The sequence below is a fragment of the Melopsittacus undulatus genome, chromosome 1 (genome assembly GCF_012275295.1).
Source record: "Melopsittacus undulatus isolate bMelUnd1 chromosome 1, bMelUnd1.mat.Z, whole genome shotgun sequence".
Lineage (NCBI taxonomy): Eukaryota > Metazoa > Chordata > Aves > Psittaciformes > Psittaculidae > Melopsittacus > Melopsittacus undulatus.
The window spans coordinates 105404504-105416583 of NC_047527.1; the positions used below are offsets into that span (position 1 = coordinate 105404504).

Here is a 12080-nt window from a genome sequence, read left to right on the forward strand (position 1 = left end):
CAATGCAACAATAATCTTCCATGTGAGTTTGGAAAACAAATAAGAGGGAATGAAACAAAACTCACTATTTCCTCCCAGCAACAAAAAATTCAGAAGGACTGTGAACAAGACTGAAAAAAATAAATCTTCCTCACTCTTGTTTTTGCTACTATCAAAAGAATTAAAAAAAAAAATCACCAGCCCTCTTTATGGCACCATAACTGAGGTTTTCACACATGAAACTGCCTTTCCTTCTTCACAAAGGCTGCTTCCTTATTAATTTTTCTGTTAGTTCCTTCCAAATGCAGGTCAGATTTTGTGAACATCAGCTGGCAGGGAAGAGATTGCTCTGCCTTCTGAAGTTCCTCTGGTGAAGACAATTTTCACAGTGGGATGTTAAAATGTATTTACAGTAAACTGGCTAAAATATTATGCTTTTATATTGTATTAAGTCTTTCTACATTAAAATTCACCTTTAACAACCAACAGGAAAATGCCCATCAAGTAAGTACCGGAATTAACAAGCCAAAATAAAGCCTTTGAGGCTTCTATTAGATCCACATGTTTAACTGATAGATGTTTCTAGGACTTGTTTCTTCATATATTCAATGACCACACTAACCATTACATCTCCAAGTTAAAACATAAAGATAAAATTGTAGAATCTCAAACCTCTACCCAAATAGGGTCCAAAAAGATAGCTATTCCTATCAACTACTGTAGCTTTTTTCATTATGGTAGTAATACCTAAAACCCTAATGTGGCCAGATGCCACAGCACTAGAAGTTGTAAACAGACCAAAACAGAACAAAGTTAAGACTTAACAACCTATTTTAGTGAGCACTGTAAGGCTCAAAATAAAATCTGAAATCACCAGGTTCTAAGGACATGAAATGCTAGAAAGAATAAGGGCAAAGGTCCAAGGACATATTTATTGCCGACAGGTGTACAGTCTTGCTACTTCCATGCAACTCAAGAATATAATACCACTGAAATCTGACACACATTAATACCTGAATTCCTAAGACAAACACCTGGACCCTTGTGTCTACCACCTCTTGTTTTCCATAACAGATACACAACCACTTGCTAATCTCATTCCAAAAATGAGATCTCATGCCTGACAGTGTAGCTCCCTAGCACTGGAACTGTTTGCTGTAATCATCCACTCATATAGAATCATAGAATAGTGGTTGGAAAGGATCTTAAGATCATCAAGTTCCAACCCCCCTGCCATGGGCAGGGACACCTCACACTAAAGCATGTCACTCAAGGCTCTGCCCAACCCAGCTTTGAACACCAACAGGGATGGAGCATTCACAACTCCCTTGGGCAACCCATTCCAGTACCTCACCATTGTTACAGTAAAAAAATTCCTCCTTATATCCAATCTAAACTTTCCCTGTTTAATTTTGAACCCGTTATCCCTTGTCCTATCATTACAGTCCCTAATGAATAGTCCATCCCCAGCATCCGTATCTGTACTGAAATGTATTGCTCTGCTTCAGCTTTTTGATATACAAAATATTTATCGCAAAAGGAGGAAAAAAATGCAGCCATTCTCACCATTCCTATGATCCAATAGAAAAATTCAGGGGAAGAAGAAATGGTAGTATGCGACAAGAGGAGAAAATATGTCATCCCTATGCAAGAATAAATGCTGCAAACAAGAAACAAGTTAAGAACTAGATCAAGCCAAATACGAACAAGGGTCTATCAAAGGCTAGAACAGACTATCTCAAAAATGGGAATCCTGACACTGTTTATAAAATGTTATTTACAATGAATTGTTGATATGAGTTATGGAATATTTATCCCTTACTTAAGTTTGCTTCCACAAAAGGCAGAATAGTCCATTCTACTCTGAGCTATCATCTGTCCCCCCCTGCTGCACTCTAGCATTTTTCCTGGATACTCTCACAGTTAATTATCAACTTCCAGCTAAAATGCTTTGAGTACATTTGGTGACAGTTTTCTTGCAAATGCCTAGTAAATATCCAAAATAGCAAGAGTAACAGGAAAATGAAGACAAGAAGATCCAAGCACACCGCAGTTGTGGCAGGCAAAACACATAAGTTTAAAAACTTAAGCTGTACATACTTGAAACAGTCTTTACTCCCTTATTTTAACACAGATTCATAGATTCATAGAATAGTTTAGATTGCAAGAGACCTTTAAGATCATTGTGTCCAACCATTAATTCCTTACAAATTCTGAATGTCACCCAATCACAAGTAGGAAACTGCAGCAAAAATGTGCCTTGAGAATCTGGCAGAGGCTCATGGCAGCTTTAAGCAGACAATAAAACTAGTCAGTGGTTACATTTACCATCCACTAGCACTAGGGACCACTAGTCACTAGTTACACATAAAATACATCCACTTAAGAAACAGAACTGGAATAGCAAGTCATCATAGCTTGGCATTACAGAGCAGCGTCAGCATCGATAAGACTCACAAAACGAACTAAACCTAGTATTTCATTTTCATTTGAACTGAATGTACAGCACAGACTCTGTTTATACAAAAAAGTCACAGATTAGCTCAAGCAGATAAACTGAAATGTCCAGATACTGCTCCATACCACTCAGAAAAGTGCAGCTGAAATGTATAGGTTCTCCAATGTACATACAGTTTTGCACACATCTATCAAAGCGACTCAATCTTCCTCTAATAACAACCCTTGCTATTTCAGTTGTTGGGAGGATGTTTCCTTATAGAACTGATTTGAATTTGAACTTAAAGGATACGGCAGAAGAGCTCCACAGCGAACAGACAAGATCACCCAGGAAGGCTGAAAAATAAAAACCACGACATAATCAAAAAAAACCCTTGATGCACATGTATGAAATATGAATTACCTCCCAAGTTCATACTATAGCTAGTTTCAGTATAATATCTCCCAGCTTTGAAAGTCTTTCAGACATTGTACTTAGACCTTTACAAAAAAAAAAAAAGACTGCTCTGATTTACTTCTAAGATTGCTTACAGGTCATGCAGCAATAAGGGAGCAAGAACCCTTGCATCTTGTACTTCTACTGTGCCATTTATAGTATTTATTCATCCTCTTTTTTCAGTTCTCCCTGCTCAAAAAAAATCACAAAAATGAAAGCAAAAAAAAAAACAACCCAAAAAAAACAACCAACCAAACACCAACAACCCACAAAAAAAAAAAACTATCTTACACTCATCACATGGAGTCAAGAACCTTACACAGAAAGAAGTTTCTGAACACGCAGCAATGCCAGCTGCTAAGCACACAAGCCCCTAACTGACAGTATTCTAGGACAGAAGGGCTCAAAGGGAGAGAGCGAGGCGGTGCAGAATGAAGGAGATGTAGGACAGTGGTCCCAATTCAGTGTATAAAGGAAAAAGAGGAAAAAATGCTATCACATTCAATATGAGATTACTTTTCACCAAAAAATAAACAAAACTAAAATATATTGTGATAACTGTGCTTATGGTATCTGATTTCTTGCTATTCTCTTTCTCTCCAAAGAAGACATCCACAAAAAAAATTGACTAAGACCATTTCGTCCATAATTCCTAAATCCTCTGGAAAAAAAAATAATTCCATTTTACTCCTTCAAGGTTTTCTCTTCCTTATTCTCTCTAACAAGCTACCTCTGCCTCTGATTTAATACTTAGTCTAATCTTCTTGATTACAAATCATGCTGTGACTGTTTTCAGGTCAAGCTAAGTGCCATTACTGAAAGACTTGCTCTTGTTTGGCAAATTAAAAAGTTCACGTAGTAGCAGTTATAAATCAAATTAAATTATTAAAGTAAATGGCATTAGAAAGCAGAAAGCACTGGTAGGACGTTGATGCCCTTCCTCCACTTGAGAATTGTAGCAGCCTTCTTGTTTATAAGATTACAATTATGCCACAGGACACTTCAGAAAAAGGAACAAAAAACTAATCAGCACACCCACTACAGCCATAACGTCTCTAGCTAAACTACTTCATTTTTTTGGAATTAATTCATATTTTTACACTGACAGGTGAACTCTCACAACATGAGCTACCAAAACTCCCTACTGCCACCTGCAACCATATGGAAGAAATAACCCAAAATCATGTATCGAAAGGTATTGGCAGTAAAATACTAGTGGGTTTTCTGCAAGTAATTTATTACTTGCAGAGTGACAAGTTCACATTTTCAAACGTGAAGCTCAGAATCTTTCACTAGGAAAATAACCCAAGATAGTAAAAAAATACCAGTAATTCCAGTACAAGCAGGGAAACAAAATAAAACAAAACTTGAAAAAATTAGAGAAAAAGAATCTATTTTTCCACAAATTCCTGGTCTTTAAAAATACCACAGTACACATATGCAGAATCAACAAAATCATTTTGCACCCTGCAATTATATGTTTAAAAAAACCCTCAGCAGTCTACTACTTATTCTAAAGTGAGGGTTTCCATTGCCAGCATCTTGTAAGAAACTTCCTATCAGAAACATGTCCAAAGTATAGCTAATAGGAAACCATCTCAGAGATCACTGAAGGTAGAATATGGAAAAAAAAAAAAAAAACCAAGACAAAAAAAGTCCCAACCACTGATAGATGCAGAGCAACAAGAGAAAGGAGGGAACAGAATCGTAACAGAAGTCTACCAGTCAGGATAAAAATGTTTTTGAAACAAAACAAAACAAAAAAAATCTTTAAAGATACATTTCATTTGGTCATCATCCAAACATGAGCATTTTCTGTTGTAACAATGAAATATCCAGGTCAGTACTTCAACAGTATCATTGATGAGTCATTCACCTTTACCACAGGAAGATCAAAAACTTCACGAGATTCTCCAACTTCTGGATTGTCCCCATCTTCTGAAATAATATGTGAAGCCAGTGCATTGTAAGAAACTTCCTTTGCTTTCCCAGCTTTCAGAAGTTGAATAACCTAAAGCCAAAAAAGGAAAGGAAGAAGTCAACAATTTTTCACACCTTTTAGTTCAGAAAAACATTAATGCAAGAACACATTAACATGTGAGAGGAATAAATATGACCTCCTCTCTTGGTTGTCCTCCTATAAGTGGCTAGCACTCCTTCTGAAGTTGCCAAACGCATCCCATTTAAAACCTGACAGTGTTTTAAACCTCTGCCATATTTCAGTCATTCAAGTTGAAGATTTACTTTCCAAAAATAATTCAGGCTAGGGGAGAAATATGGAAAATGACAAAATTTTTTCAAAACATGTACTTCTCAAAAAACACCTCAAAACAATTTTGTTTCACTGAGAAGAAAACCCTCCTTCTCAGTGTTTTTTTTCATATGGTAGCTTTGCAAGTGTTTCAATATACTTTAAAAGAAGAACCTGAAGTTTAAATAAGGTAACCAAATGGTCACCTTAGAAAAGGGGACATCCTAATGGTACACTGCAGTCAGTCTTCATAGGGATTCTTCCAGATCTGGCCACTTACTTCAGAGAGTGAAAGAAAAAAAAAATGGTTAATGTGCATCTAGCAGCTAAGAGAAGAATTCCACCTTTACCAAACACACTGGTTCCAATATTTCTAGATCAAATGAATATACCATTCCAGAGCATATGAGGAGGTTTGAAAAAGCCATCCAGCTGCTCTGTAACAGTGCAGCCAGATAGATGAACCAAGGAAGGATCATGTCTAACACCCCCTCGGTACGAGAAGGGCCTGCAAGCAAAAAAGTTACAAGTACTGCCCTGAGAGAGGAAAACATTCTAACAAAGATATATTGGGAAAGAAGTGATGGAGGACTAACCGATTCAGAAAAGTACGGAAAAAAAAAAAAGTAGGACATGTGCCCCCTAAGCTACTGACTTAAAGAGCTGGAACTGAAATGTCTCTCTCCTTTGCTCTTTGCTCCTCAGAAAATTCAAAACACCTCACATCTCACAAAGCACATCTTACTCCTAGTTTTGTTAGGCCCATATAGAAGATGCTGGTTTAAGAGCTCAGCTTTCTCTCAGCTCAGCTATAGAGATCTGTGTGATGAATCCAGTCTTGCCCCCACAAAACGGGACTCATCTTTATTTGAATAAAAGTAACAGAGAAGGTTGTGGAATGTAGAGGGAAGCGAAAAATTGTTTAAATCAAATATTAAAAATGCCAATTAATATATCTTTTCTCTTTTAATATTCATAAAGAGATTTTCACTTCATAATGATCTTGAGGACCAAACTGGCAGAACATATGTCCTCCAAAACCTGCCAGGGATAGATGTCTATCCCTCAAAACCGGCTGGGCATATTCCCTTTGCTACAGGATATAACAGTGAACAGCAGAGAGCATGGTGCTGCATTCATCAAACAGAATATTAAGCAGTTGGTCCTTAAGAAATTACTACCTACCCTGTACACTGAACAGGACATAGAAGACTCTCTCAGAAAATTGCATCAGGCTATTATAAAGTATCTGTGTTAAGCAGAAAAAGAAGGATGAAAACTTCCACCAGTCACTGAGGAGACCATTTTGGCATTTCCTAACTTAAGTACTTATCTTTAAAATTCTATTTTTCTTTAAATCGACTTTATTTTTTTTTCTGCAGTGTATGAATATGTGTTACATCAAACTACAAAAGAATTACTCCAAAATAACCAAGAAAATTGATCGCAAGCTTGCTGTTCTTGCTACCACAGAGTCAACAATAGGAGAGAATGTTTCCATTTTACACACGGACCTAAACCACAGGATACCTTCCTGCATGAAATCCAGGTAACCATAAGGTAACACAAGATGCTGTAATTCCAGTGGGAAACGCAGAATCAAAATAAAGCACTTTTGAAAATAGTCGATATTTAAGAACAGTCCCCCCCACAGAAGCTCTTTGTCTTGCACAGCTTTGCACAAGTTACAAGCCCCATTCAACTGTTTGTTTAACAGAAGGCTACAAACAGGAGCAAATGCAATGAAAACTGAGCACCCCATATCCATCAGACAGTGTAGGAAAGCAGTTACAGCTAGTTAGAATTTTTTTTTTGTTACATCAAAATTCTTCATTAGTTTAAGCAAAGTTACACTGGATTCAGGTGGTATGATAAATATGGTAGATTAGTAATGTCATATTATTATTTAAAATGATATGAAAAAGACTTCTTCCAATCTAGCCCCTGTCAACTTCAAAACTCCTCTCAGAACACGACTTCTACAATTTAAGTAGTGCCTGGACTGAAAAGCTGTACTGACCCAATTAAAGAACTTCACCTACACCAGTATGAACCATACACCTGTAACTAGAAAATGAAATGCTAAAAAGCCCCCAAATGATCACTGTAAAAATTCCACACTTTTGGTATTAGCTTATATCCCTTAATGAAATTTCATTTTTTGGTGCATAGAAAGCTTATCTTTATTCTTTCTCAGTACAATCTGTGTTGAAAGAAAAGAGAGGAATAGTTCAAAACTAGTAAGTACAACAATGGGCATGAAAAAAATAATAATAAACCAAGAGCTAACAAGATATCCTGCTCAAAGTATGCTGCATTGCATTACTTTTTATCTCTTTATGTATAAAATGATTACTTTAACTGGTGCTACCAGAGCATGATGGTTTGTGTTTACAATTTCTGGGAAAACAGGAAAAGCATTTATAAAAAAAAAAAAAGTAATAGCTGACATGTACTCATCACACCCTGTAAGGTGTGAGTAGAAAAGTGCATATTCCAGTGGAATGGATTTGAAGTTGGGAGCCAGCATCCTAATTCTCCTTCATTTGCCAAGGAACATTTAGGCACAGTTCCAGGCTTTTGTTTCCCTTCTAGTTTATACAGCATATGTTTCAATAGGTAGTGAGTACGCAGTTATTCACCTGAATAAATGACTTTTTTTCTTCTCCTTACTCTAGGATTTGTTTTGATTAGAGTGCTCACTTGTGCTAAGCCTGCTTTAATATTTATTAAGATAACTGGTTTTTCCAAGAAGCCATTTGGAAATTTAATCTGATCAAAGTGTGCTCCTCTCCAAAAGGCAAAGGAGGAAACTTCGCAGAATCAAGCTAGCAACCATTTGTACATGAAGAAGTAACAAGCACCAAATACATGTGCAATTTTTTATATTAGTAATGGAACAACATCTCACTGTAAGAACTGGTTTTAAAAGCTACTATTTGTGGAGCTCAATTTAGAATTTCTGCTTTCTGCCTCAAAACAGAAAACACTCTTTTTTAGACTGTTCCCAGGTACCTCGGAAGGCACCTGCAGAATGGGGGGGCAACAGCATCCACCAAGAGCTGCCCCAAGCTCAGCACCATGCACCTCCTTGCTCTGGCTCAGCTCTGCTGTATCCAGTGCCTCCTGCTCAAAGGGCTCACCAGCACGGACAGCAGCTAGTCCTGGCCTCCATGTAACACTGTGCCACACCAGCAAGGCACTTCAGAAACCAGCACACTGGAGGGCACAGTGTTTAATCAGGCAAGCCAACCACAGAAGCACTTCAGATCCTCAGGACTCCTCAATTCAGGCATCACTCATTATGAGAAAGTGGCCAAACAGCTTTGAGCATGACCTTATCTTGGAAAGCAGTGCAGCCCATTCTGTGCAGTGAAGAGGCTGACCTTACCAACTCCATTCGAACCACCCTTGGTATCTTCCTGCAACCCAGAGAAGCCACCCACAAATAAAGGATAATTTAGTGTACCTCACTAACAGCAAATCAAGGCCTTAAGATGATGACAATAACTTCTAAGAATAAAACTTAATATAAGAAAGGAAACTAGTTTAAGAGAATGCTTGTTTATTCACTCTGTGGGGGAATACTACTTAAAGTTTTACGATGTCAACTCAGAACTAGGTGCCTTTCGGAACACTATATGATAAACGGTATGCAAGAGTCCCACTGTTTTTTTGCCCTATCTTCATACACATAATAATAATGCTATTATAAATGGGTTTTGAAATATTGTTATCCAAGCCCTAACACATTATCAAAAAAGTTATGCTTAAAAACTGTTGGTTTTCTTTCCTGTTTAACTATATTCCTAGACTGTATTTCTTTTAGCACATAATCCTATTCCTATGAAAAAAAAAAACATCACAAAAGGTCAGTGGCTACATGTGAAGTTCACTTAAAGGCCTACAAGACTCAGGAAATGAGAGTAAAGGAACATAAAGCTGAACTAAGATTTAAACTTCAGCAGCTACCAAAGTAGCAAAGACTTTCAGTGTGAAGTATGTCGCAATCTGTTTGCATGCAGGTGCTGTCCTAAAGCTAGTTACAGTACACTTCAAACACTTGTCTAATTGGACATGCCACAGAAACTTTTATTTAGCCACCTTCACCCAACGTGACTGGTGTTATTAACTACAAGGCCAACTTCATCATCCAGGGTGCTGCCCCAGGCCATAGCAGGGCCGCCTAGACATCCAGGGTACTGCGGAACAGATGGCCATTTGTCAGCACCTTCTGCCCCTTGCCTCCTCTCGAGCCGGGCAGGGAAGACACGGAGACAACACCGTAACCACATCAGAACCTCTGCGTACCCCAAAGGCTTTGCAAGGTCCAGGGGCGGGCACCACAGCCCTGAGGGGGTCCTGGGCTGTGCTTTCGGGGCCCACACATTGGCGGAGGGGGGGCCGTGCGGCCGAGCTGTCGCGTGTGGGGCGGGCAGAGCAAGCTTGCGACGCCTCCCCGCGCCGAGGGCGGCCTGTCACCATCCCGGTGCTGAATCCGGATACAGCGGCGGGGCGGGGACGGGAGCGGCACGGGCCGGCACAGCGGGATGCTGAGGGCTGCAGGGCGGGGGCCGAGCGCGGCCCTGCGGGGCGGCCCGCTCTCGGGGCGGCGGAGCGCCGGGGCAGAGCTGCTGCCCCGCGCGGCCGCCCGGCCCGAGCTGTAACAGGAAGTCCCTTGGCCCGCCCCTCCTGCGCTGAGGAGGCTGCGGGGCCTGCGCGCCGGGGCCGCTGGCTCCCATGGCGGGTGGCGGTGCGCTGGCCGCGGGCAGGGCCGTTACCGGCCGTTACCCTGACCCCCCCAGGACCCCTTCAAGCGCCCGCCCGCCTTACTCAGACCCCCCCATGCCCCGGCCCTTCCCCGGCAGCGAGCGCGCTACTAAACAGCGCGCGAGCCTCGATCCCGCGCAGGGACCTGTCCAAGGGGGGTGGGGGGAGGGGGGTGTATAGGAGTTGGGCGATCCCACAGTCCCCGTGTCCCCCCCCGTGGGGGAGCAAGGAGGGAAAGGCAAGAAGGGGTGAGGGGCAGGGTGAGCCAATACCTTGGGGTCGATGTCTCCCACCACGAAGAACTTGACATCTTTAAACATATCCTCCGGGACTTTCAGCTCCTCCTCGTCCGTCAACATGTTGGCGGCCGCCAGCACCGCGGGTCCCCCCCCCGCGCCCCCTTCCCGATAGCCCCGCTCTCACTGTGGGGAACCCGCGGGGCCCGGGTCTCCCGTCCCCTCCCCCTGCTACAGAGCCGCCGAACCGCGCGAGCAAGGCGCGCGCTGCGGGATACACCATCCCCCGCCGGGACGCAGAGGGGATGTAAGGGGGAGGGGAGAGCCGCCCGGACGAAGCGGCTCCCCCCGCCCGATCAGACACCCCCACTGCAGCAAAACAGCGCCAGTTCCTAACCCACGGGCCTATCACTGCTCGTCCTCCTCTCTCCGAACCGGACCTGGAACCAGCATCCGGGTCCGAAGCTCCCCCCTCACGAAACGCAATGGACTCGCCCCGAACGACAGAGGCGGGCAGCGGGGATACCCAGACCCGCCCATTGGCAAACAGGCGAGGAAAGGGGGGGAAGGGAGTGAGCCGCCCGTCATCCCCGCCCCCAAGGGCCGCCCCAGGCCCCGCCCCTCCCCAGAGGCTCCGCCCCCCGCTCCCGCCTTGAGGGAGACGGCCGCGGTTTCAGTGGGTTCAGTCAGCTGCTGCGGCTCCAGGCCTGGCTCTGCCTCTCCTCCACCTGCGCCGCGCAGGCCGGCACCCCAGCGGGCGGAGGGGTCCTCACAGGGCCGGGGGAGCAGTGAGCGATGACCAGCGGCCCCCTCAGGTAGCAGGGTCCAGTGTCCGTCCTGAGCCCTGGTTCCTGAGCCGGGCCTTATGTGGGTCAGGGGGCCCGCGTTAGGCTGGAGCCACACGCCTCATGCTATAAACGTAGGGAAAGCGATGAGTAAAGGGCTGTGGTACCCCATTTTCTTAAGTATTCCAGGTTTTCACCTCTGTTTATTGGGGGAAATCAAGTAACAGCCAGGTTGGACAGGCTTTGCACAACCTGATCTAGTGGAAGGTGTCCTGGCCCATGGCAGGGGGTTCGAACTGGGTGAGCTTTCAGGTCCCTTCCAACCCAAACCATTCTGTGGTTCTGTAACTCATTGCTGCAAGCACTAACAGACTGTATACATGTTGTACGCATGTTATAACATTCTGCATTTCCCAGTTTCAAACCATTTTTCAATTAATTAAGAACATTCCAAAATTCAATCCTTCCCCAGAAAAAAAGGCAGAAAAAAAAGCAAACAAGCAAACCCATATTTTCCATTCCATCTGGGAGTGTGTGCAATCCAATAGATACAATACATAATCCAGCATCCAACCCATTAATGAACATACTGACTACTAAAGAAATTAGACATTTTCACTCAAAAGTCTACCTAAAGCATCATTCTTATGGTGACAGTAAACTGTCAAAACCTAGAGGGGGATGTATCTCATCTAACTTTAGATAACTGATCAGAAACCATAAATCGCCACTTTATATAAATTGCCTTTATAGTCAACATAGAGAAATGAGCACTTTCAGAGCCTGATTCATCTGGTGTATTTCAAACATCAACATGGCCAGATAAATCTTCCCCCCTTGATATGCTTACCAAATGAGTTTTGGACCCCTCCTAATACTTTTACATGGACAGTGTTCCCCTCCCATACTTAAGAGTGATGTTACAAAATGGAACCAAAAGGTTTACTGAAAATAAAAATACAGGACACTTATTGTTTGCCTCCTAAACAAGGCAGGTCACACTTATCCAATGCAAAATTAGATTTATTTCTTTTTAATTATTATTGAAATTATTAATCTGCCTAGTAAGTATTTAATGCTATTATTTATCCAGTATTCTGGGGGGAGTTGAAGTAAAATTTATACAAACTCCTAATTTCCTTCTTGTCCTTTCTCATGGAAGGAGC

The 12080-nt window shown here is 42.2% G+C and overlaps 1 protein-coding gene across 1 annotated transcript in view; it reads right to left on the minus strand.

The window, feature by feature from the left end:
* PAXIP1 (PAX interacting protein 1) overlaps positions 1–10294 on the minus strand; it is a 35622-nt gene extending 25328 nt beyond the window's left edge. Inside the window, exons 1-3 of the mRNA XM_034068034.1 lie at positions 10166–10294; positions 4749–4883; positions 2729–2772 (exon numbers count right to left, since the gene is read on the minus strand). Of these exons, the coding sequence (XP_033923925.1) occupies positions 2729–2772; positions 4749–4883; positions 10166–10252 (266 nt within the window). The 5' untranslated portion in view covers positions 10253–10294. The remainder of the gene's footprint in view (positions 1–2728; positions 2773–4748; positions 4884–10165) is intronic.
* Positions 10295–12080: the final 1786 nt, after the last annotated feature.